The 26,849-nt window shown below is 42.3% G+C and overlaps 3 protein-coding genes across 3 annotated transcripts; 2 read left to right on the forward strand and 1 right to left on the reverse strand.

Moving 5' to 3' along the window:
• On the reverse strand, positions 1-2,281 carry LOC143110072 (3-mercaptopyruvate sulfurtransferase-like). Its single transcript, XM_076272929.1, has 2 exons — positions 1,463-2,281; positions 1-677 (listed from the first exon to the last, which is right to left on the reverse strand). The coding sequence occupies exons 1-2, from the start codon at positions 2,169-2,171 to the stop codon at positions 379-381; spliced, it is 1,008 nt and encodes a 335-aa protein (XP_076129044.1). The 5' UTR covers positions 2,172-2,281; the 3' UTR covers positions 1-378.
• Positions 2,282-9,276: 6,995 nt separating this feature from the next.
• On the forward strand, positions 9,277-11,449 carry rps19bp1 (ribosomal protein S19 binding protein 1). Its single transcript, XM_076273045.1, has 4 exons — positions 9,277-9,449; positions 10,086-10,256; positions 10,558-10,655; positions 10,866-11,449. The coding sequence occupies exons 1-4, from the start codon at positions 9,395-9,397 to the stop codon at positions 11,013-11,015; spliced, it is 474 nt and encodes a 157-aa protein (XP_076129160.1). The 5' UTR covers positions 9,277-9,394; the 3' UTR covers positions 11,016-11,449.
• A 220-nt stretch (positions 11,450-11,669) lies between these two features.
• Positions 11,670-25,464, forward strand: LOC143132226 (uncharacterized). Its single transcript, XM_076291616.1, has 12 exons — positions 11,670-11,935; positions 17,499-17,657; positions 18,436-18,513; positions 18,727-19,017; positions 19,231-19,344; positions 21,013-21,093; positions 21,188-21,268; positions 22,307-22,480; positions 22,818-22,967; positions 23,731-23,773; positions 23,916-23,973; positions 24,155-25,464. Exons 1-12 carry the CDS (start codon positions 11,927-11,929, stop codon positions 24,885-24,887), a joined length of 1,971 nt encoding a protein of 656 aa, XP_076147731.1. The 5' UTR covers positions 11,670-11,926; the 3' UTR covers positions 24,888-25,464.
• The last annotated feature ends 1,385 nt before the right edge of the window (positions 25,465-26,849 follow it).

The raw sequence follows: 26,849 nt of genomic DNA on the forward strand, positions 1-26,849 counted from the left end.
TTTTGACTTTTGTTTCACATGCATTGTTTAATGTCATCTTTTCTAAAGTCTTTACAGCAACTGACATTGCTAAACATAATGTATTATGACCGATGAACCATTTTCTAAAGTTGTCTTCAACTGGCATTCATCCGCCTGTGAAATGAATAAGCCTGAAAATTGTACAGCTTACTCCCAGATGATGGTACATACAAGACTAATGCTTAGTATCCCTCTGTGAAAGAGAACATCTCTAGGTTACATGAAAACACAAATACTGTGCAGCATGTGCTGGTCTTGCATGACGCAAATGAGTTCTCCACTGTGTCCTTCACACCCCGTTTGATAGGGGCTCTGAGAACAGGAAAGGCTATGATCTGGGTTGGCATTTCCGACAGATCATCGGTGCTTCCCTCGGCCTTTGGAGATCACGTTCTCGGGGGCGGCCCTGGTGTACCACTCGGACCAGGCTCCGTCGTAGACGGCGACGCCGGGGTGGCCGCACCGGTGGGCGGCCAGCGCCACGTGGCAGGCGGTGACGCCCGAGCCGCAGGTCACGCAGATGGGCCGGCCCAGGTCCACGCCGGCCTGCCGGAACAGCTCCTTCAGCTGGTCAGGGGACAGCAGCTCACCAGACGGACCCAGGAAGGACGTGAAGGGCATGCTGATGGAGCCTGGAATATGTCCAGGTTCAGTGTCTGTTAGAAGGAGAGAGAGAGAGAGAGAGAGAGAGAGAGAGAGGGAGAGAAAGAACGAGAGAGAGAGAGAGAATGAGAGAATGTGTGAATTATACTTGATGTGGTCAATAACTAAATCCTGATCACAATGTTAGCAGAGTCAGACCTTAGCACCAGGTGCAATGCAATCAATTGACAGACAACAACTAGTGTCTGCAATCTCTATAGAGAGGGAGGGGCAACGTGAAGAGAGGTGCAGGATGTCTAAGTCTTATCTAAACAAGGTCGAAAGGTCAGGTGACAGTCAAACCACCTCTCTAAGGAAGTCTCATATACATGCTGATCACAGATGCTTATGACAGAGCAGTTAACAGTCTACATCTGCAGAGTTGGCCAGGAATTACCACAAATTCAGTGGGTGAGCTTTGACCTGTAATGTGATCAATGGACCAACAAAGCCTCTATCAGCTTGTGTCAACAAAGCACAAGACAAAGTTGTGCAGAAATTCTTCCCAACCTTGCATTATAGGCTGCATTACTTTCCGACTTTCCAAGTTATTGTGGCTTCTCTTGAGAAACATGATGACATGAAGAAAATGTTCTGGTATGAGTGGCTGCTAACCAAGTGTTCATCTCATATCTATGGAGAAATTACTTTCAACAGCACTAATTAACCAATCCCTTCAGCAAAACGTATCTTGATGAATGAAAGAGCCTTTTCAGCCTATAAAATTCACGCCAAGGAAAACGTTTTCTCACCGACACTGACAGTTTTAATCTGAGTGAGAAAAGTCACTTGCACTTACTATCTCTCGGCTCTGGGTCAACACCGAGGAATCTCCCTGCAGGTCGAGCGTCCACCACCTGGAATTCTTTAGTGTCTATATTTTTCAGCATGTCCTCATATGTTTTCACCCATGACCGATTCAGAGTCGCTCGAAACTCTGTGGGTTCCGCTTTCGACTTCCCGTCAGTGACGGAATGTCCCTCGCTCAACCACTTCTTGAGGCCACCGTCGAGGACTGACACAGACTCGTGGCCGAACACTCGGAACATCCACCAGACACGCGGTGCAGAGAAAGCTCCATACTCGCTGGCATCATAAACTATGACATGCGTGTTGTTGCCAATCCCCAATTCTCCGACATATTCCGTGAGCCTCCGGGCAGGAGGGAGCATATGATCAAGAGGAGTGTTTCTGTCACTGCAGTGGTCTATATCAAAAAAGAGGGCGCCAGGAATGTGTCTCTGCTTGAAATCCTTCTTAGCATTACGCAGAAGTTTTGGCAAGTACCAAGAAGAGTCCAGTACGCGCAGGTTGGGTCCGATCCGATTGGCTTTGATGGCATCTGCAAGCCACCTTGCCGAGACCAGGGCCTTGGTTTGGACGGCCATCTCAAGTCTCCGTGCACATACGAAAATGCAGACTGTCAGTAGAGCCACTGATATGCCGAAGAAAGTCCTCGCCCACTTCTCCGCCTGTAGATTCAGTTGGAAGTCCAGGGGCGTTTCCATGTTTGGAGCATAAATTCCAACCCACAAGTTCCATGTGGCATGCCATAAGCAAATATGATTTGAACCTTATGTGCGCCACATATTACCTATTTCTTTGACCACTATTATTAGCCCAAAAGACAGACTGCAAATGTTTGAAATGTCTTTTACAACATATCTGGTTATAGGAGACATAATATATGACATAATATCAAGTCAGTTCAGTTAGTTGCCTGTTCAGATGCCCAGAGGTAACCAAACCCATGATACAACAAGTGTATCAGATCTGTCAGATACAAAATGCATTGGCATACGACTTATATTGTAGTCTGTGCTATACGTTAGCTTACCTTGATGAATCCATGGTTTACTGTATGAATTAGATAGGCTTACAAAAGAAGTATTTTAGATCAATTAGAGTCGGAATATTTTTGGGTCCACTTGACAGATTTGATTAGGCTACATCTTGTATTATTCAATAGGATATATAGACATCCCATCTGTCACTTAAGCAATAGTCCTACATTCATCTCTTCTGTCACTTAAGCAATAGTCCTACATTCATCTCATCTGTCACTTTTAGCTGAGCTCAGAACAGGTGGCCGGGGAATGAAGAAGAAAGAAGACATCCTCAAAATAAATGTATGTGTAGCCTATTTGATTAAATCAAAAATGGAATATGGAAGTTTGGTGTATACCAATGCATCAGTTTTGCCTGGACTGGATAGTTCAAGCATGGCTGAGCGTGTATGTGCTTTGCAGGTTGAGACGGGATGGTTTTTCATCGAAAACAGCTTCAGGCTAACTATCGGGTGAACCTTAAGGGCCAGAGACATAACCACTCTATAACTATATTAGCAGTTCAGACAAGTTTGGAGTGTGGTTGGGTGTGTTACGACCCCCTGTGCCCTCTTCAGGCTTGGCATAGCCAATGCACTGATAGTGGTGTCCTTGCTTCCACTAATTGGTTAATGGTATACACCTGGGTTAATGGGTTGGGCTATATACAGGGTTGTTTCTCTCTCTCTTGCTGGGTCACTTCTGGGTTAGGCACATTTCTAATTTGAAGACACATTGATAGATTTCTTACACACTTCTTATCTCTTTCTTTATCTTTCACTCCTCTTTTGCAACACCATACTGACGCTTGCATTACACCCACGCACTTACATATATTGTAATTCTCCCCTAGACATCTAGTGAACAGCAATAATTTAATATTTAATGATTGCTTTTAAATAAATATATTTTGGTTGACCAAACCATCTTGTCCGCCTTCCTCTTTTATGTTATGGTCTCGAGCCGGCCGTAACATAAATTGGGGGTTCTCGTCCGGAACAACAAACAAGTTGTAAAATTTGGATTATTTTTGATAACTCGCAAAAATCCAGGTGAGAAGCTCTTGATTGATTCAATTAGCCTATTAGCAGACTCCGGCTAGTAAGAGTGCTCCAGCTAGGTTGCTTGCAGCCTTTCCATCGGAGTACTGTTTATTTCTTTGTTATCCTGTTTTAAGTTTATTTTCGTATAGGGGGGTAATCCTGGTCGGGAGTCACGCATTCCTGTCGGGGCTTCGCGCAATTATTTCACCATACTGTGACGAGTTCATGCGTTATCCAGTCGCCCCGAGGCCAGCAGGCCCTCGAAGACTAGCCAGGTGAGTTAGTTGTTTGGGTGTGGGCATAATTAGGACCGGAGCTCTGTTTAAATATCGGATGCAGCGAAATAGCAGCGACTGGCTGGCTAGTTTCACCTGGATTTATGTGGAGTACATTATGCAGTGCGTATGAAGTTGGGTAAGTGAATGTTGCGTCAGTGTTGCAGTTTGTGTGAAAGCGTTCATTGTTTGTTAATCTAATTACGTCTACGATATTGGAGACAACTCTATAACTGACTTTGCGTGTAACGCTAGTGCTCAATGTCTTGTGTGTGCGCGAACGCTTGATCTTTTGTTTGAGTTACTTGTGTTACTTGTTTGAGCATACAATTATTTTGAAAATGTGCAGTATGCGTTATTATTGTGGTGCGTGTTAAAAGTAACGTTAACTCGGCCCAGAGTGGTAGCACAGTTAGTGGGAATTACTTGCCAATTAAGCAACCATTAAATAGCATTTTGTTTATGCTGTGTAGAGAATTGAGAGCTTTGGTTCTTATGCTATTAGTGTTCTGCTTGCAGTAACCTCTCTAGCTGTTGCTGTTGTGTTGGTGCATGTTTTATGTGTGTAGAGAATCTTAATTGTGCCATTGATAATTGTGCCATTGTTTATTGTGACCCCCTTGTTTTAAATCACAGCTTGGTAGCATTAACTTCTCTTTGGCTATTCTGCGTTGTCTGCACAGTGAGATTTTGCCTGTGTTTTACTGTTTGTACTGGTTTAAATTCTCCTTTATCTAGGTGGCAGGCTTGATCAGTGAGGTTATGGCTTCATTTCTCGAAGAATTCATAGCTGATCCCTCAGAGGAATTGCTTGCAGGTTTTACTAAAGACCAGTTGTGGCAACTTGCTGAGCACTATGAGTTTATTATAACATCTCAAGAGAAAAAGGTAAAAGAAACATTGTTTCTAGCCATTAAAAATCAGCTGGTTAATAAAGGTGTGTTTATTGCACAAACTGATCATCCTAGCCAACCTGTTTCATTAGTACCATCTGCAGCGGGTAGTTACAATGCAACAAGGAGTACAGTGGTATTGCAGGGCCAGTCTGATTTAGAAAAACTGAAGACTGACCGTGAGGTAAGATTACTTCAGGAGAAGGAGATGGAGAGAGACATTGCGCTTCGCAGGCTTGAGCATGAAATAGAGTTAAAGAGAATGGAACAAGAAGAACGTGAGCAGGTGCGCCAGCATGAATTTGCTCTGAAGAAACTTGAGCTGGAATTTGGTGCCAAAGGACCAGTCTCTCCTTCCCGTACATTACCTCCAGTTGACCCAGCCAATCCATTGGCCCCTGTAGCGCCTTTGTTTGATGTCACTCGTAACATCCGTTTAGTTCCACCTTTCATAGAGAAGGATGTCGAGAAATATTTCTCACATTTTGAGGGTAGCTACCACATTGAAGTGGCCTGTAGAGGTTTGGCCCATATTGCTTCAGTGTGTTCTGACTGGTAGAGCTCAAGATGTATTTTCTGCCCTTAGTTTGGAGCAAAGCTGTCAATATGACTTAGTAAAGACCACTATCTTGCATGCTTACTCATTAGTTCCTGAGGCATATCGCCAACGGTTTAGGAACCATCAGAAATCAGATCAGGAGACCTACATCGAGTTTGCCAGAGAGAAGGAGCGGGCATTTGAGCGCTGGTGTGGCTCTGAGAGAGTTGAGTCCATGGAGGATCTCAAACAGCTGGTTCTTGTTGAGGAGCTTAGGAATTGCCTTCCTGAGAAGGTAGCCACTTATTTACATGAGCGTAAAGTCCGTACGTTGGACGCGGCAGCAGTTTTGGCTGACGAGTATGTGCTCACCCACAAATCTGTTGACTGTAGATGGGGTAACAGTTATGACAGGAGCGACCAGGGTAGACGGAGGAATAGGGATTCCGGTTCCACACAGTCCTCTCCCCCAGGTAGCCCTAGCCGTGCCCTAACTACTAAGCAGGAGATCACATGCTTTTATTGCAGAAAGCTCGGCCATAAAATTTCTGAATGTCGTGCTCTTAAGAAAAAGGAAGAGGCTAAATCAGTGGGTTTGATAGCAACTGTTTCAAGGCAAGCCCATGCTACCCTGTATGGCCATCCCACTGGTTATGCTCCTTTTATCACAGAGGGAGAAGTTTCCTTGCCTGGTCAAAATCATAGTGTTGCCATTCGCATTCTCAGAGATACAGGGGCTACCCAGTCTCTTCTGCTGGATGGCGTGCTTCCTCTGTCGGACCAGACTGCGACGGGCAAGAATGTTTGGGTTCGAGGTTTTGAGGCCGTGTCTGTTCCTGTGCCCCTCCACCAGATTCACTTGGCCTCTCACACGGTCACTGGTAAGGTTGTAGTGGGCGTGCGGCCTTCCCTTCCAGTACCGGGAGTGTCATTTATTCTTGGGAACGATCTGGCGGGAGGTAAAGTTTGTAGGGAAATGTGTGTGGTGTCGTCACCTGTAGGTGTGCCCGTGTCTGAGGTGAGACATTTGTGTAGAGACTGCATTGAAGTGCCAGTTTGCACCGTAGTAAAGCAGCTCCCAGATTTAGGTTTTGGACAACTGGCTAATAATTCTCCTAAGTCTGAGTGTACGAATAAGGGTGACTTGTTAGGTTCACCTGTTGGTCAGGTGAATAATCTGCCTGTTCACACCATTGAGGTAGCTGGTAACTGTTCTGATGCGGAGAGTGAGGCATCTGTGGTGGAGCCTCTTGTGGAAATTGAGGGTAGTGCCTCAGCTGAGACTGAGGGTGGCCTACCAGCATATTTACTCTTATTGTCATTATTGCTGTTATTGTTTTTGTTAATGACATTTGTTTCTGTCTTCACAGTGCATAGTACTGAGCTCGGGTTGGCGCCACCCGTTTGGTGCTTGTGTTCTGTGGAGGATCCCAACACAGTGGGGCAAATTAGGTGTTGCTCTGTGTCCTTTACTGGTGGTCATCACTGTGGTAGTCTGGTTCTGTGGCAAACCTATTTGGGTTTCAAAGGAGAGTCTTGGCAACACTCCCCATTGTTTCCAAAAACTACTCCAGGGTAATTTTGCGTGGGAAAATAGGCCTTATTTTGACACTGATTAGTTTATCATGTGGGATGGTGTTTTTGTCTGTTTGTGGATTTAATTAATTTTATTATGCATAGCCTCTGTGTGTTTTCTCTTGTCCATTCTGCTCTCTACTGTCCTAGGGCCCAGGATATGGAGGTAGTTGTGGATATCGTTAGGACCACAGGAGGTCTTTGAATTTGTTTTGAAGATTTCCTTGAGGAAAACTTCTTTAGGGAGGGAGGTGTTACGACCCCCTGTGCCCTCTTCAGGCTTGGCATAGCCAATGCACTGATAGTGGTGTCCTTGCTTCCACTAATTGGTTAATGGTATACACCTGGGTTAATGGGTTGGGCTATATACAGGGTTGTTTCTCTCTCTCTCTGTCTCTCTCTCTTGCTGGGTCACTTCTGGGTTAGGCACATTTCTAATTTGAAGACACATTGATAGATTTCTTACACACTTATCTCTTTCTTTCACTCCTCTTTTGCAACACCATACTGACGCTTGCATTACACCCACGCACTTACATATATTGTAATTCTCCCCTAGACATCTAGTGAACAGCAATAATTTAATATTTAATGATTGCTTTTAAATAAATATATTTTGGTTGACCAAACCATCTTGTCCGCCTTCCTCTTTTATGTTATGGTCTCGAGCTGGCCGTAACAGGTGGAACTATCATGTTTTGAATGGACTAGAGAATCGGTGGAAAATTAAACGTGAATAAATGATAGAGATCTGCTCTGCAGTATTGTGGCCATCAGTTACATTGTGGGAACTAGAAGAAAACATGTCAGTATAAATCTTTCCAAGACAAAGGGAACATGAGAACAGGAGAGAGTGATATTCATTCATAAGTCTCCACTCCATTCTACAGCACCTGGAGGCCAGGCAACTATGCCAAGGTCCTCTTTTACAGCTCTGCTTTTTACCCAACAAATCTTTTCAAAAACTCCAACAAATGGGGATCCATAATTCCTTATGTCACTGGATTTTGGATTTCCTATTACAGACAACACAAGTGGTCAAAATCAGTAACAAGATCTCTAAGGTCAAGCACATTAACAATGGTGCCCCCCTGGGGTGTGTTTTATCACCTCTTCTATATGTACACAAATGACTGCACGTCACACACTGATTCTGTTAAATTGTTTAAATGTGCAGATCGATAAAACAGTGGTGGGGCTGATTTCTGGGGATGATGATGTTGCCTATGGAAATGAGGTCCTCTTACTGATTGAATGGTGTTCCATCCACAACTTAGAGCTAAATGTCTAAAATGTCTCCAAAACTAAGGCACTAGTGGTGGACTTCCGCAGACGTGGGAGGGTGTCCCAGCCCTTGTACATCAATGGAGAGGTGGTGGATCGTGTGGACAGTTTTAGGTTTTTGGGCACTACAATATCATCCACTTAAAAAAACAACATTACCAAAAAAGCCCACCAGAGGCTTTTTTTCCCCTTCAACAGTTGAGGAAATTTGGGGTACCCTGTAAGGGAATGTTGCAGTTCTACCGAGCCACCACATCACTTTTTCTGTTACTGTCTGGTATGGCAACTCTACTGTCCAGTAGAGGTTGCAGCTGGACAGGATAGTCAATACGGCCTCAAAAATCATTGGCTGCAAACTCTCCCCCATTTGTGAGATTTACAAGGCCCATATCCACCAGAAAGGCTTAAAGATCCTTTAAGATGAGACTCACCTTGCCAACTCTCTCTTCACCATCCTCCCATCAGGGAGAAGGCTGAGGGCTATTAAGACAAAAACCTCCCGCTTTATCAACAGCACATACTGCAGAGCCATTAAATCTCTAAACAGCTCTCCATCCCTGAACCAGTACCTCATTAAAAAAGGTTCTCCTAACAAGCATGTATAATTTGCACATCTTTTTACATGTTTTTACAATACTCTTCTATATGGTTTTATGCTACTCATACTAGTTTCATTGATCTATTTATTGTAAAGTTTGTGGATTTACGCTCTGCATCCCTATCCACCAGTGGTGTCTAGAAGGGATACAGCTAAGGGTTAGGGTTAGGATTAGGGTTAGGTTACTTTCTGTCCTGATACTGTTTATTTCTATGGAGATTTCACTGGAGATTTCACTATCTGTTACGTGACTTCCGTTGTTAGCTGTATCCCATCTAGCCACAACCCTATCCACCATGTCACTTTTGACCTGCCATCTGTCACTCTAGACTCCTGGACTGTCATCCAGGTATGCTGTGAACAGTGTGCTTTTTTATCTGCCTGTGTCAAGTGTGATCCTGTGTGGGATACCGTATATGAATACAGCGGGAAAAACGTGTTTTCTTTTACAGTTCATGGAAAAAATAGTCACATTAGGTAGAGGCTGTCATAGAACCTCATAGAAGAGCAAGTGTGGAACCCTATTGGCGCTACTTTGTAGCTTCAGGAACTTTTCACTGAAACACCATGTCAAAACGGAAGTTAGTATCACATGTGTTCACTGATGAATTTAGGCCGATAGCTAACGCGTTTTCATCTGATACACATAATTTGGTTTTAATTGTAAAATAGGATTTAAACATTTAAACGTTATACACAATGTCGGCGTCAATGGTACGGAGAGGACTGGAGCTACTAAGCGAAGATTTAAAAGGTAGGACAAGCAAGTCAGCTTGTTGTGGCTAAGATAACTTTTTTGGAACTGGTGGAATGTGATTGTGTAGCTTTTTAGATTACGAATAAAGCAAGCCTTCAAATATTTGGATTTGAAAGCTCATTGATATTGCAGCAGTCGTTGATGTAAGTTATATGATGGTAAATGATATGATGATATGTGATGTGTTTATGTTGAGTCAAGAGCAGGGGTTCTGCTAGGGTTCTGCTGCTCTTTCGTTTGTGTTTCCCTATCCCTCCGCTGCATACCTGACGTATCAATACTAGTCTCAAATCACACAACTAATTCAGTTCGACAATTGCAAAATTAATCATAACAATTTCAAATGTATTCATTGAAATGCACAGTTGTGCTTGAAGTTCTGAACCTTGTTGTTTCTGAGGGGTCTGTCTTTGGGTACTGTGGATCCAGTTTCCTGTAAACCTGTCACCACAAACGTGCATTAATGGTAGCAACGCTCATAGTATAGGTGCCCATTTTCGCGAACCTTTTGCATTGGCCAGTCTCAGTTGCTGTGACTACTCACAGTGGCTGTATCTCCCCAGTTCGCTGACTACCCACCATGTTTCAAACATAGAAGGATATTTTTTTTATAATGGTATTCTCTTCTCATAGATGTACACAGCGGGCAAAAACAGAAGAATCGCAAGGCAGGAGCATCTGCGAGGGACCTGATCAGCTCGAACAGGCAGGGAGTCAGCAAACAGCTCCGTAGGCTGCAGGGGCACCAGGGGGCAGCAAAGAGCAAGGCCACAGTGAAGGACAAGCGTGTCAAGTCTGCCATTGGTATGTCTAATGAGCATGTCATGTATATGATGTATGTGTGTTGTTTTTTTGTGCAGCAACCTTTCCAGAAATTAGTTTTTAACAACAATACGATAGACTGTAGATTTGGATGGAAACAGAAACCCGGATTGCATACTTTATTCTCTCACCGTCTGCCCTGATGTCTGGGAAGGTTTCAGCATTGTAATTTATGAACAGTGAGCTTTGATGAGGTACACTGAATTTATGCTCATTTGGTTCATGTCTATCAATGAGTGTGGCATACTGCTAATCCGTGTGTGTGTGTTGGTTTTCCTTTCAGATGAGTACAGGAAGAAACAGGCAAAAAGCCATCTTAGCTCCAACCTGCAGTACTTTCTTGGAACTAGCCATTCAACGAAACAGAGTGCAACCCAGAAGGTATAACAAGCATTAAATTAAATTAGATGTCAGCTATGTGGAAACATTTCAGAAAATATAACTCTAATAGATGTCGTAAATTGTAAAAGTGTAGATCAGGTTCAAATATTTAAAATGTATGTTGATGAGAAAAACAACTAAAGTCTGCAGATGTTGGGCTATTGCTGGGGATGGTGGTTGTGAGTGATCAAAAAGTTGCTTTTTTTCCAGATCGTCAATCAGAACTCTGGTCGACAGTCAAGGTATCGTCCAGATCGGCCAGCTGTCAAACCAAAGGAAGAGAAATCAATCTTCACAGAGGATGAATTCCAGCAATTCCAGAAGGAATACTTTGGCAAAATTGTGGAGGGTGGAAGCTGAGAAGAGACTCCGGAAGCTCATGAACTTCCAATGTGATGCGTGCGTGTCTCAAAGGACTGCTCAGACTTGGGAATTGTGTACTGACTGGAATGGGGCTGTCAAGTCATGGAACCACACTGCTCAAAGAATAATGGCAATATTTTTTTGAGGAGGTGGCTTTCCTGAAGACAGGAATGTTATCTTCCAGTCACTGATGGACTAAGGACAGCCTGGACAATGTTGTTTCTATGGAAACGACAGTGAATTCACCAGTGGCACAGACATTGACTAAAGCATGTCGTCATACACTAGTGTGAGTGCTCTTGTCATTATCCTGTTTTGAATTTCAGCTTTTTCAGTGCTCTCATGGCTGACTACTCTTTCCTGTATCTCAAACATGTTTTTACCACATGGCTGTGTATTATAGTAATGAAATTAAAAATATCATGACTCCATATTTCCTATTTGTTTATCATTAGTTAATTGGAAGTAAGGAATGTGAGTGGCTGCTTCATACCGCATGTTTCAGCTGGGACGGGGTCATACTGTGGGTGTCTAGCTGCCAGAGACTTAGATGAAATAGGTCTCAATTGAAAGTTATTCACAATTCCTGCTTTTGTTATTTCAATTCTTTGTTGCTAACCCAACCAGTAAAGGCTTACGCCTGTCTGGTTAGACTGGTTTGAGTGCTGGTTGCATGTTAATGACATGGTGGCCATGTTGTCAAAAAGCTACCCTACTCTGTAAAGAGAATGTATGGTTTGAGTTCTGCAGTTTCAGACTTGGATTTTATTTAATGTTAACCTCACAACTGCTCAGAGTAGTAGCTATAAGGTATGTTGTTGGAATGAGGGAGTGTTGCTGTGGACAACCATTAATTCAATTCAGAAGAAAGACCTGACCCTGCCCAGTGTAAGTCGAGGCACAGGAAAATGGCAAATGTAAGTACACATAATTTTGGTTTCTACTATTAGATCTGACTACAGTGTTGGACTATAGATCACAGTGGTATAATGTCTAATATGTGGTTCAGCGACAAATCAGGTTAAGTTAACTTAAAGTGTTAATCATCCTAAAGAAGACACAGGGCTTAATTTCCCAAACAAGGCAAAGCCATGATCAGTGTAATGGCAGCTTGTGCGTGTGTGTGTGTGTGTGTGTGTTTAATGATGCTTTCTTGTGATAAGATGTAGGACAGTGAGGAGTAATACCACCATATCAGATTTTCCGATACTTATTAAGTAGGCTACAGGGCAGTTCCAGCGTTATGGATGTGACAATTGGACTCATGTTGGTAAACAAAAAATGCCTTATCAGTGGCACTGATTAGTCAATAAGTATCAGTGAATTAATTTGCATAACTTTTAATGCAACCTCTGTCCTCTGAATACTGATCAATTTCATCCTAAGAATACAAGGCATTTTATCAGCGTTATGGATGTGACATGAAATGGACACACCTTTTGTGAGAGATTACAGGTTTTCTACAAACTGTGAATTTTGAAGGAAACTGCCGAAACTATGATATATGTACCATGAAGGAGACTTGAATGAACACAAAAAGTGTGTTTTTGAAACTATGCGTCATTTTCGTAATGCATTATATAGGAAAAACTGGCGCTATGGATGTGATGTGTCTGAACCAGTCCTCGACAAACTGCATAAAACACATAATTAAGTAGTGAATTTTGATATGAAACAATTGAAATAGTAATCATGAAAAACTAGCGATGAAATTATTGCTTCCTCAGTGCCCACTATGATCCACAGGAAGAATCAGGACAACAAGTCATTTAAAATAAAAAAAATAAATTATTTTTTTTCTTTTACCGTCATGAATTTTGGTCAGTGATTCCCGGGTTACTGAAACACCAGGGAACATGAAACTTGGTGGCCACTCCCCTGAATAACTAGCCCTACCTGAACCGTTGCACCCAAGATGACAAAATATTTATGGTATGTTAGTCTCAAGAGCCGGCATGAACCTAACCCACCCACTCATTTGTGATTTGCACACATAAAGTACGCGCACGTGCACACACACACACGCACGCAGTCGCACACACACACATAAACACATACAGACAGGCAAGCACACACACACACACACATGCACAAACACCCACCCACATGAATGCAGACACATAAACACACACACACAGGCACGCACGTGGGCATGCAAACACACACGCACACACACACACATAAACACACAAACACAGGCAAGCATACGCACATGCACACACACAGACACACACACACACACACACACACACACACTCTTATAAACAAAAGCAAACTCACATATGCACACATTCATTTACATGCACATGAGTTGCAGGAGTAGGAGATGGAGACAAATTGACAAGCGTGATTTATTTTTGCGAAGATAATATGCAGGACTGAGAGGCGGTCATATTTTGTACCGCTATGCGGTACATCTAGTTTATTGCTGCCCTTACTCATGTTACTCTGTGGGTATTAGCTACAGAGGACCTGACACCTCAAATGCTGTCATATCGCGTCACATTTAAAATTAAACTGTGTTAAGCAGACGTGAACGGCAGGCTGAACAGATCTGCAACAGAAGGAGGTTGCTATGTTAACTCCAGCTGCAAAGTCAGCCATCTTCACCAGCTAACACGATAATCCAGTTACTGTACAACATTAGTATGACAGTTACAGGAAGATAATCGCTCATATTTTCGTTATTAGGCCACTTGAAAATAGGCTATGGCTAGGCTAATCACTGGAGGTATTTTAATATTATGTTTGTTTTGCTAATGGTTAGGCAAGGCCTCCCTGTGGTTTTGATCAACCTAATAATCTTTGAAATGTCAGTTGTAAACACTAAGTTGAAATGCGTTGAAAGTGACATGCCACCAGAACAGACGTTTTATCGGCTTTGAGGTATAATAAAGTCCCCAGTCTTGTAAATTCACATTATGTAACATCCATAGTTCGTCACATCCATAACGCACCATTAAAGGTTTTAAAAGTAAGAAAGGGGCACAATTTGGTCATCACCCTTTACATTGATATAAATCAGCTTTGCACAGACACTATGGACATTGTCGCATCAACACTGTATGTGTAGCATAAACGTTTCCTATAAAACGTTATGGATGTGACATGGCCATGGAACTTGCTGACTTAAAAACAAAAGCCTTACAAATGTAAGGAGTTGTGCTCTTAAAGTCAAGCTGAGCATAGACATTAGGCCTACTCTACCATTCCCTTGTCAATCTGGAATTTGTCAAATGACACAATTTGTTTGAACATTGGGTCCATTTATCCACTTTTGAAATATGTATAATATTACCATGTGAAAAATGTTGTTTCTGTATGGTTGCACACCATATTTATGATGTAAAAAGAGTGTCATTCTCTATCAAATTCAATCAGATCAGTTACAAACAATAAAATATAGACCTAAATGAAGATTTTAACAACAGTTCTATTTGTGTATGCACAACTTTTTTTTTCCATGGTAAGGATGACCTTTGCATGGAATTGCCCTACATTGAAGTGGGCGTGTTAGAATGACATTCACAACTGACACAACGTAGCAAGTTATTCACTTTCTTATTATGTGTCCTAACTCCCGCACACATTAAGCTGATCAATATTTTATATAAATAAACCTTTATGAAGCCAATTTCATGGTAAACGAACTTGTAATAGGCGAATCGTTCACCTAGCATAGCTATTTTTTCACACATAGGCTAGCCTAGGCTACGTATTTGTGGGCGTTAAGGGCGTTTTTGGGAGGTAGGCTAATCAGGTGTGCCATGCTGTTGGAGGTGCAAACAAACGCTCTATCTCCATTAAGATCACATGGGAGCTGGGTCAAGGGTTATTAAAGTGTTTTCTCGTGTTTAGTTGTAAAATTAAGGCACAGTTTTTATAGCCATTCATGCGTGTTCACTTCTGGCTCCTTGGCTATTAATTTGGTTACGATAACGGGCTATTTGATGTGTTTAGTACACTAAACATATCGGAGGTGTCAAATGTTGAGTTATGTTGAATGTTGAGCCTAATTTGTGCCGTTACACTCCTATGATGTATTGCTATTGTCTATCCAAAGTAAAATGCACTTTTTAAAGTTAACTGATGGTTAAGTACCAACTGGCTCCCATGTAACTGGCTGCGTTGATGACATTTCATGATTGATGACGTGTCTTTGACAGATGTGGCCGCTTGCAGATTTGTCACTTTCTGATATACTAGAGACGCACACAAATATGCATGACATGTTTAAAAGTCAAAATTGTATGTAGTACTACATGCATTGGACCATGAATATGCCACCAAAAAAACAAACACCTAAATAGCATAAATTAACTCCACGTGGGTATCGAACCACGAATAAATTGACCTGTCTTCATGGTAATAGCGTCTATCCACTTGCGCCACGAACCAGCTGTCGGTATAGAAATTGACTTCAGTTGTATGATTAAAAGAAGTCAGCTAACGTTATTATAATTGTAATAAGTTAACATAGCTGTTCATGTTATCTGGCTACCATGTTATCATGATACTGCTGCCCAAGCCATTTAGTAGGCCTTCAAAGTATCATGGTTAAGTTTTACAAACGTTTCACTGAGGTTAGGCTGTGGCCGCCCCTACCTGAAGTGTCTGTAGAGCCACATGAACGTCAGCAAATAAATAAAATAAAAATGTGTTGCCTAATTGTGTATCCTTTTGTCCAGCCTATTCTTTTAAGAATTCAGTTCATGAAACACAGGCATTGAAACGCACACTGCAATGGGCAGGAGAAGTCTATAACGTGTCCATATTTTACACAAACTTTGCGCACAGGGAGTAAAACTCTTAGGCTTATAGGCTATTAACGTTATGTTGCTGACATGTAAACATGGGTTTGATGTTTTTTGAAGTTAATGAACTTGTACATTAACAAGTTGGTGCTTTTCCAACAGGTTAATGCCTATATTGCTTACTCACGCTTTCGACATGGGTTCAATCCTCCTCATCACACGTTTTTTTTATTATCTTTTTTTATTTATAGACCAGCAACGCTTACTCAATTTAGGCTACAGATACTAGGTGGCAACAGAGAGCCTGACCAGCAGTCAGTGAAATGTTTGAAAACTTAACCATGATACTTTGAAGACCTACTGGCTTGGGCAACTGCTGTAGCAAGACAACACCATCAGCCGTGTTAACTTGCTACAATCATCAGCTGACTTCTTCTAATTGTATAGACTAAGTCAAGTAAATTTCACTATGACTTATCAGCTGGTTCGTGGGGCAAGTACGTAGATAAATGGTTAGCATGTAGGAGGTTTCATTTAGGAAGCAGGTTCGATACCCACGTGGAGTTATTATTTGGGTATTTATTTTTTTGGTGGCATATCCATCGTCCAGTGTATGTAGCGTACCACAGACAGTTTTGACATTTAAATATGTCATGCATATTTGTATTTGTTCGTCTCCAGTTTCCATCAGAAAGTGACAAATCTGCAAGCGGCCACATCTGTCAAAGAAACGTCATCACTCGTGAAACGTCATCAACGCAGCCAGTTAACATGGGTGCCAGTTGCCATGTAACACCGGTAATCAAAAATCCGATTGTTTGCACCTCCAAATGGGCGGTGACATAGCCTACTGTAGGTCTGTGACGCAGGGGAGTCCCTACCGAGAAAACCAGCCATGCAACTTTCAAGAGCGGCTCCCTGCCAAAACTCTCGAGCATCGTTAAACATTACCTTGTCAGTTGATATAGCTCTTTTGAGATGGTTTAACAACAGGCAAAAACTTTCACCTCTACAACAAAAGCATTTACATTATGTACTGTAGGCCCCTAGGCCTACAGGGGGGATACATCGCGAGAAGTTTGCTATTTACAATAGAGCAACATATAAATACATCATGACTAGAGGGAGCTCTAAACTCGCCAAAAATACCTAAAATCATGTATGGTGTAGTTTGCTCTCAAATTTCATATCTGTATTTTGAAAGCATATTTCCATCCAGCATACAGTGCAACCGGAAAGTATTCAGACCCTTTCAAGTTTTCCACATTTTGTTATGTTTAGGCTCATCTTAAAATGGATTCAGTTCATTTTTTCTCTCGTCAATCTACACACAATACTCCAACACTCCACAAAAAATCAGGTGTTTGGAGTTCTGTAAATTTATAAAAAAAAATAAAAGTCTGAAATATTCCATTTACATTCAGACCCTCTGTTATGATGGTCTATCAATGGTCCTTGAAATGCTTCTACAACTTGATTAGTCCACCTGTGCCTAAATGAATCCATTGGCCATTATTAGGAGAGGTAGACATCTCTTTATATACGGTCTCACAGTTGATGGTGTATGTAAGAGTGAAAACCAAGCCACAAGGTCAAGATAATTGTCCGTAGACCTGCGAGACAGGGTTGTGTGAAGACACAGATCTGGGGAAGGATAGCCACTATATTTACCACCTTACACTGATTAAGCCCTCTCTCTCTCTCTCTCTCTCTCTCTCTCTCTCAGAAGCTTCAAGGCAAAGGTAGAGTGAAACCCAATCATCCCCCTCCTCCCCCACCCCTACCCAGTCCCCAGAGCCTCACCCGAGAGCAGATAGTGAGGGCGGACCAGACACAGCCAGATGAGAAGCTCTACAGAAACACTGAGAACCCAGAGGAAGCGCAGGTGATCTTTTGTGGTGTTCTCAAACTTTACTGCAGGGGTGTCAAACTCATGGGCAGTGGGCCGGATATGTTGAAGTGCAACATCATGAGGGCAATCATTGTCATGGTCATTATCATTTTCCTGCATGGATTGGAGTGTTGTTGTGCTGCTGTCATACTGCTCTTTCTCCAGGATGGTTTGTAGTGCTAGGTTTAATCAATTTATCATATCATAGATACTTTGCTTATTACACATTGTTGAAGACAAGTGGATGTGAATATCTTTTTTTAAAAATAATTTTCCCTTCCTACCCAAAACATCTGGGGGGGGGGGGGGGGGGGGGCGTATGAAACCTGCTGGCGGGCCTGATCTGGCCCCTGGGCCGTATGTTTGACACCCCTGCTTTACTGTGTTCATGGGCTCATGGATGCCACTTGAAACCGCTTTTGGGGATGACTGAATTCACCTTTGGCACCCTGGTGGGTAAAATCTCTGGCTCTACCTGCACGTGTTTGGAGGCGCTTAGGTGAGCTAATCTGAGCTATTCCACCTCAGCTCAGAAGGCAAAGTTATGTCAGTTAAATGAATTTGAATAAACTGCTCAAACCACCTCACAATTTAGTAATCGTTTCAAAGATGACGTCTGATAATGAAGACATGCCTTTTAATAATGCATAACGTAAGTAATGTGTGATCATGTAAAAGTAGTGCAAAGGGTTGTTAAATTTCATCTGACTGTTCCGGTCTTAACACACTTCTCCCACTTCCCTTGTGTGTGTGTGTGTGTGTGTGTGTCCAGCCTGGCCCAGCTGAGGATCTCTACATGATCCCAGATGACGAGCCTCTGTACAGCAACCCAAATGAGTTGACCCCCCCTGTAAGACCACCTCACAGCAATTTGGTTTGAAAATTGAGGGATCAAAGGCAGATTGACCAACACTAGTATGATCCACACATATCAACAAACATCATGATATTTGTACTTGTAAACATCATTTTGGTTGTTGAAATACTCTGTCTAGGTATGTGCGAAACGTATCTCCTAAGTTTGACCCACTGACCTCTCTTCTGTGAACCTCTTCCTCTGGAGGTCAGTCGCCGGCCGAAGCCTGTCCGTCCTCCGCCGCCGAGTAAAATAGCTTTACGCCGTTGGGCCTCTGAGGGCACTGGAGCATCAGTCTACAAGGAAGCAGAGCTCAGGCCTCCTCTAAGGCCTCCTCTCAGGCCTGGAGCATCAGCCTACAAGGAAGCAGAGCTCAGGCCTCCTCTAAGGCCTCCTCTCAGGCCTGGAGCATCAGTCTACAAGGAAGCAAAGCTCAGGCCTCCTCTCAGGCCTGGAGCATCAGCCTACAAGGAAGCAGAGCTCAGGCCTCCTCTCATGGTACTAACCATATAGATATACCCCCGTTACAATAAAGCTCTCATTTCAGGAGTGTATACATTATCACATGGATTATTTTCTGTAAAAAGGGAAAAGCTTCTTGCCGGATTACAAAAAAACCTGTCCAAACTCTCGCCATATTTTGAAGGTCTTAAATGAAATAATGAGAATTTTGTTTATATTTAAGTGTGCAGATCTGTTCCATCTCCCCAGAGGCAGACGGAGACGGAAACAGACTCAGAACAGCTCCGGCCTGACGGCCCGTTAGAGACCACACAGCCTGACGGCCCGTTAGAGACCACACGGCCTGCGCAGAGTGATCCCCAGGTGACAGAGCGCTCTGTTTTACACACCCAGTGTACTGATGACCAATACAACCTGTTTATGTTTATGATTATGATGCGTTTATGGTATTTAGCAGAAGCTTTCTTCCAAAGCGACTTACATTGACATCAATACATTAACATAGAAATTAACAGTTTATAGTCTAATCAAATGGCCTAAAAAAAAAACTAAGTAGAATTTAACAGAATAATAACAATAACCGTAAACATACACTGTGACTATGTACTGTAGGGAAAATAATTAGTTAGAAATAAGGTGAACAGATATGTTTTGGATGCTCTTTGAAGATCCCAAAGCTATAGTGACCTAAGTCATGTGGTACCAAACCATGTGCTGCAGTACCCAGACGGCCACACCCCACCCCACAGTTATTTATTCACTTGATTAAAGTTATTTATTTACTTAATTGAGTTTACTACCCTTAGCTTCACCTTTCATTGTTCAGTAATCAGTACTGAAAGAGACCATAATGGAAAATCTAAACTCATGATCTGCATGCTAAAGGCCATTACTTCAGTCATGAAGAAAAAGTCAGAGGACAAAGACACACACACACACACACTGACTTTCTCTTTCTCTCTATCACACACACACACACACACACACACACACACACACACACACACACACACATGCATTTGCCGACACATAGTGAAACCTGGAATTATTGCGCTGTGGCACTCAACCAAAGCTTATCTGGGATCTTGGTTGGTGTAAATGAGAACATGCAACTCGGGCCATAAATCATCAGAACTGCAAAGTAGCCCAGTCTAGCCTAGAAAGCAGCCGTGGGCAGTGGTTTGCCCAGTGCACTAAGCCACTGATGGCAACAGTCTCAGCAGGGGAGCGTGGGAAAGAACATGAGAATGCACCTTACATCTTAAAACCTCTGGTATGGCTTTATTTTGTTCTTCATATACGACATGTGAGAAAGGACCCATCTGTGCCACCCAGTCTAGTGTGCCACCTGTGCCACCCAGTCTAGTGTGCCACCTGTGCCACCCAGTCTAGTGTGCCAGCTGTGCCACCCAGTCTAGTGTGGAATTTGGTGGTAGTGGAAAAGCTAGTTTTCCTCTTTTGCTCTCGCATCTGGTGTTTAATGTGAAACAGTGCTGATTAGTAACGTGTATAAGAATATTTCATGTAACTGCCTGTTTTAAAGATTTGGCTTACAAATATCCATAACTCTATCATGAAAACCCGATTGATTTTAGAATAGAATTTACCCAATTTAGAACTTACAACATGAAAACAATTGATAGAAAATCATTTAATTTCGAATTTCATTAAGTGTTGAATAAATGTTTGGGATTTTTGTATTGTGTTTGTATGCGTACCAGGTGAGGCGATTGTGTCAAGGGAAAAATGGCGCTATTTTGAACTTTGATCTCTGACTACTTGTGTTTGTTTGCTCAATCACTCAAACTGTGAGTGAAGATGGGACAAATTGATAACCACCTTTACAATGAACTTAACCAAACAAACCAAAAAACAAAAGACGGACAGTATTAGTTGTATTAACATACTGTTAATAATAATGCTATTAATGATAATATTAATATATATTATAAAATAATACGATTGACTTTGTGATCTGTTTCCTTATTCTGTAGCTTATTTTGTTTATTCTTTAATAAAATCTGACCCTAGGTTGTAAGCCCTGCCCTGCCTCCAGAAGAGCGTCACAGCAGTAAGGTGCTCACCAGACAGGGCTCTATGGAGGACTTAAAGGTGTGGCTTTCCCTATTTCCCTATTTTTTGTTTCTTAATAATGTAGTTCCATTTTAAAATGATTGCCTCTGTGTGTTTGTCTTGATATGTCCAGGAAGAAGCACAAGTGGATCCTTTGTATATTGATGTCATGGAAGAGCCTCTTTATATTGATCCAGATGAGCTCAACCTCCCGGTAAGATATGGTATTGCAAGTAGTTGCCATAGTGATGCCTTGTCTATATGAACCGCATCATCAATAATATGATATAATGGGCCCTATTTACCAACCTGGCGCATGGCGGAAAGCGGGATAGCATCCCAGTGCAATGTTTATTCTTATCTTGCACGTCTCTTTTTTTGAGCAATGTGCCAAGGGGTGTGGCAATTAACGACCTAAGGAGGGGTCTAGCGTGTTGTCTAAAAATCGCTATCGTACACTACCTAAAACGCATTACGCCACTGACCAAGAGTAACCTGGTCAGAAGTCCATGGCAAGTTGTTTATATGTTATTTTAAGAGCGCATTATCAAAGGTGATATGGGCAGGTGCACAACCACAACGGCCCTTAGCTGTTCCATAATTAGGGCTGTCAAAATAACTGATTAATTTCGATTAATTAATTTGAGAAAAAATAACTGATTAAAGAAATTAGTGCAGATTAATCGATTCCGTATGACCTTTGACCCTGAGCCGTTCTAGTCAGTAAAAATTAGATTGTAAAATGAAGGAGAGAGAAGAAAATGTGCTGCCTGGATCATTGATTGGAACATTTACTTTTTTTAAAAAGGCCTGATGGTGTTCATAAAAAATAAAGTGTTGAAAATAAAGTAAAATAAAGCAATGTCTGCAGCAAGGAATTTGCATATCACCAGAGTAATCATGGCAATTATTTGAACAGTGAAAATAATAATAAAAAGAGTTTTTGAACTTTAATGTTACTAATGCAGATGATTCATTTGAATTTAAATATTTAAAATACTTTCACAGCAAAAATTATATGTGCGATTAATTTAGATTAATTAATCACAGAGTATGTAATTAATTAGATTAATTGTTTTAATCGATTGACAGCCCTATCCATAATCAATGTAACCTATGGTCTCTTGGGCTTATTGCTTATTATAATATGGAATACCGGCACATTATACAGTATGTAGAATATATAGCATTGCATATGCCAGTTCTCCAAGTTACACCACTTTATAACCTACACTCCCTCTCACCCCACTAGATCAAAGGCAAACCCAAGCCCTTCCGTCCCCCACCGCCAAGAAGTGCTTCTGTACGCTACTCTCCTTCCCCTGGCCACTCCCCTTCCCCTGGCTCCTCCCATTCATATGGCTCCTCCTCTTCCCATGGCTCCTCCTCTCCCCTTGGCTCCTCCCCTGCCCCTGACTGGTACAAGGTAGGCAAGCCTCGTCTCCTCCGGTCCACCAAGTGTGGCATGGTATCAACACTGAAACTGATGATACACAACGCAACAATGTTGCTGGGCAACCACAATTGGGAGATCATGACATTTTGCCAACTGATGATTAAAGTAATCCAGAATACAAAAAAAATAATGGGATATTCCCAATATCAATGGGAATGTACCCAAACACAAACTAAGGAACATTTGCCCAGCTGCATTCCTAGAAACCTTGCCTTATGTAGCATCATTAGCCTGCAAAGACCCTGTCTGAGTCTCATCCTGGTCCTAAGTCCTTGTCTCCTACAGTACTTCTTCTCTCTGACCACAGGCCAGAGTGTTGCATAGAGGCCAGAGTGGCCCTGGTGACCGCCACACACCGACAGTCCCCAGTCCGAAACTCAGCTTGTACCCACAGCTGTCTCTCCCAAGCCAACTGCCCACAGCGAGGAGCCCTCAGCAGTCCCTCCACAACTCAAAGGTAACGTTACAGCAACAGTCCCTCCACAACTCAAAGGTAACGTTACAGCAACAGTCCCTCCACAACTCAAAGGTAACGTACAGCAACAGTCCCTCCACAACTCAAAGGTAACGTTACAGCAACAGTCCCTCCACAACTCAAAGGTAACGTTACTGCAACAGTCCCTCCACAACTCAAAGGTAACATTACAGCAACAGTACCTCCACAACTCAAAGGTAACGTTACAGCAACAGTCCCTCCACAACTCAAAGGTAACGTTACAGCAACAGTCCCTCCACAACTCAAAGGTAACATACAGCACAGCAGCTCTCTGGCTCCACCTGTCTGGGGGCAGCAGGTGCTCAGAGCCTCCAAAGACTCCACCTAGATATCGGGCTGTAATGGTTGAGAAAACCCATCTGCATTGTGACTAAATAAATTTAGATTTAAATTTAAGTTAAGAGATGATATTACATTGAATAAGAGATGTTAAGAGATGACATTACATTTAATAGGTATGTTCTTAATTATTTTCAGGATATCTTAAATAACCCATCTGGTTTGATTTTGCTGAGATATTTCCATTCTAACTCTGTTGCATGTTTATTCATAAATTCATTGAGTTTCAAGCGATCATAAGAATGCATTACATTGATTATGTATGAATTATGTATGAATTATTTGTCTATGGTCTTAATTATTTTCAGGGCATCTTAAATAGCCCTTGTGGTTTGATGTTTCCATTTTTAATTCTGCTGCATGTCTGTGTATGTTTCTTTCTCAGAAAGAGCTGGACATGCTCATGGAATGGTGGTGCACTGCCAAATGTAAGTTAATAATGGTTCCTTAAGAGTGGTTCCTTAAGAGTATTTCTTTTGGTGGAATGCCTATTAGTGTGGTTCCTTGGTGAAATGCCTATTAGTATGGTTAATTAGCAAAACCTCAATGCTGTGTTAATTTTTCTTTCAGGCTGGGAGAACATGTATAAATCTGACATAGACCACCAAGTGCAAGAGCAGAACAAACAGTATGTTCACAATTAATTTTTTTAGCACTCATGTTACTGTTTTTAAGTGGCTATGTATAGAGTTCTGTCAGTGTTCTTTGTTTGTGAATGTACATTTTTCCACCGAAAATAAATACATATACCTCTGTAAATAACTAAGAAATAAAGCTCACTGGTTAATTCTTATGTGTCCGTGATTTAGGACCCTTTTCTCGGAAGCTCAGCGGGTCCGATTGGCTCTCAATCTCTTTGAGTGCCTCTTGTTCCACCGTGGTCAGATCTTCAACAGCCACATCACGCAGCTCTACGGCCTGGCCGACAAACTGGACGAGACCAAAAAGAAGGCCAAGGTGGCGGGCATCGCGGGGGGCAGCGTGGCCGCAGCCACGGGCATCGTCCTGGCCCCCTTCACCCTGGGCCTGTCTCTGACCGCCACGGCCATCGGCGTAGGGGTGGCAGTCAGCGGAGCCAAGGGCGGCTCGTCCACCATCACCGACAAGTGGTACAGCAGCCAGGAGCGTAAGAAGGTGGAAGAGATTCTGCAGGAGCACAAAGTCCAGATGGAGGACGTGGAGGGCTGCCTGCAGTTCATCAACGCCGGCACCGAGCGCCTGCGCAAGTTCGAGCCCGCCACCATGCAGGACGTGGACGAGGAGGTCGTGAAGATGACGAGGGTGGCGCAGATCTTGGGCAAAAGCCTGGGCGAAACGCAGCCAGCAGCCTCACCCACTAAAGCACTGCAGGGCTTTGCGGCAAGCATGGACATTTACTTCCAAGAGCAAGAGAAGCTGAAGAAGAAGGACTCGGAGACCAAGCTGGCCAGGAAGGTGCGTGAGCTGGCCAAGCAGATGAAGAGCGGGCTGGACGAGCTGATGCTGATGAGGAACAGGATACGCGCCGCCGTGGAGCAGGCGGAGACGCACGAGCAACGATGAAAGCACTAACATGAAGCTCCTTCTAAACGAGGACCTTTTTCTACACTGTATAGTAATTTCCTGAGTATTACTGTAGCTGCAATGTGTATAAACCGCTGGACAGTGTTTTATACTAATTAAAAACAAAAATGACATCATGAATTAACCGCAATTGTGTATTGACCACAGTGCCCAATATCCCAATGAATCAGAACCAGGTTAGTGCTTTAATCCTGAAAAAGACTGAAAAAGAGAAATGCATTCCCTTGTATAGCCCACCTCTGTGTATAATTAACCTCATAACTCAATTATGCTAAATCAATGTGTAAACCTTGTTTAATAGGCGGGAAATTACGGTATGTTTGTTGGCATTTACCATTTACTTTACCATTTACTACTGTAGGTTTGGTTCTGATGTCTACCAACTCAAGATGTACAGTAAGCCCACACCTGCTATAGTTACAGATCATTTTAAATAATAATACAAAAATAAAAAATAAGAATATTATAATGGCACACTGGATGACTGTTGTCAGTTTTGTGATGAAACTGGATGGTAAATGGAGATATACTGTTATTCATTCATATCCATTGGGGCTTTTTGATAGTAATGGTTTTCAATTGATCTTCATATTCACAGTTTTAAAGCAACACCAAAGAGTTTTTTGTACCTTAAAATAATGTTTCCAAAATTGTTTCCGTGGTTCATCAACTCGTAACAGGGTGAACGGCATTTCTGCATTCGCTTCGCGGCCCTCTATCGGCTATAACCGCACTATGTAAGTTTGCCAGATCGGGTAGCGGATCTGTAGTTTGATGGAATGAGACATAAGAAACTACAAATTTGACTTGCATGATGTCGCAATACATCGTAGCCTACTTTCATTAAATCATGCAACATATTCTACCTTGTCTATGGACGTCGTTATTTACAAAGCCGTTGGATAAACAAATAGCGTGTGTGCGACAGAGGAAAAGTTATTTGGTGTTGCTTTAAAGGAGCAGTAATGCAGGTAAGTAACTGCAAATGTGGCAATAGTAGTATTGTTGCGCTTATCAGCTTCCCACATCTGCCAGCCACTGCCCTTTCCATGTACCCTGGAAATCAAGAGTTCTCGCGAGAGCACAATGGAATTGTCTCTGCGAGACACTCTGGCAAAGAGCAATGATGCACGTTACTTTTACCCCAACATTCCGGGGAACCAGCTAAACTGATGAAGACAGCTCAGCAACATTGGAGGACAGTACACATTGGTCGTAGTGTTATCCGATTGCGTCGAAGTCCGAAATCATTCAGGGTAAACATGGTCTAGTGTTATCCAATTGCGTGCAGTGAGATTTTTAAATGCATGCTTGTTGCCGCCCCTCGAGTTGGGCCATTACATTGTTCTTGGCCAGACCCTTAATCTTTCTAGATTATCAGGGTCTGGATTTTCCAGGCTACTTTCCATGATAACGTGGGCTATAATATCACATATTTAAACTACAGGAAGTGTCTACAACAGATTGTTGTCATTAGGAATTATTAAACTGCAGCCATATTGGAATTGTTTTTTGTTGTTGTTTTTTTAAACACTCTAATTACTATGGTGGTTGGCCAGTAACACTGTTGGGAAACTCCTCCATGGAAGTGGCAAGTAGTCTTAGGTCCAAATATTATACATTTTATTAGTCAGACACAAGTTACGAATCCTAATTCATACAAAACCAGTAAATGAATGAATACTTCCACTCTACAAAAAGACTATGAGATAACAAGAATACACAAGAGCAAGGAGATGGTCCATACAAAGGATGGTCCACCTACAAAGATGGCTACTCGTACTCGCACATGGTACGACAGAAGATCCGATGCTTCCAAGGTTAGCCTATAGTGCAGCAGATTAATGGCATATTTCAAGAGAATCGTTCAAATTGGTATAGAAGCATGACATTTGGCACAGATACTCTCTAAGGGTCACTTTTTGGGAAAAAAGGCACTGG

Source organism: Alosa pseudoharengus, unplaced genomic scaffold (assembly GCF_046254945.1).
Source record: "Alosa pseudoharengus isolate Yale_2024_CS ecotype anadromous, Long Island Sound unplaced genomic scaffold, YU_APseudo_1.1 YU_APseudo_1.1_scf_1, whole genome shotgun sequence".
In the NCBI taxonomy this organism is placed as follows: Eukaryota; Metazoa; Chordata; class Actinopteri; order Clupeiformes; family Clupeidae; genus Alosa; species Alosa pseudoharengus.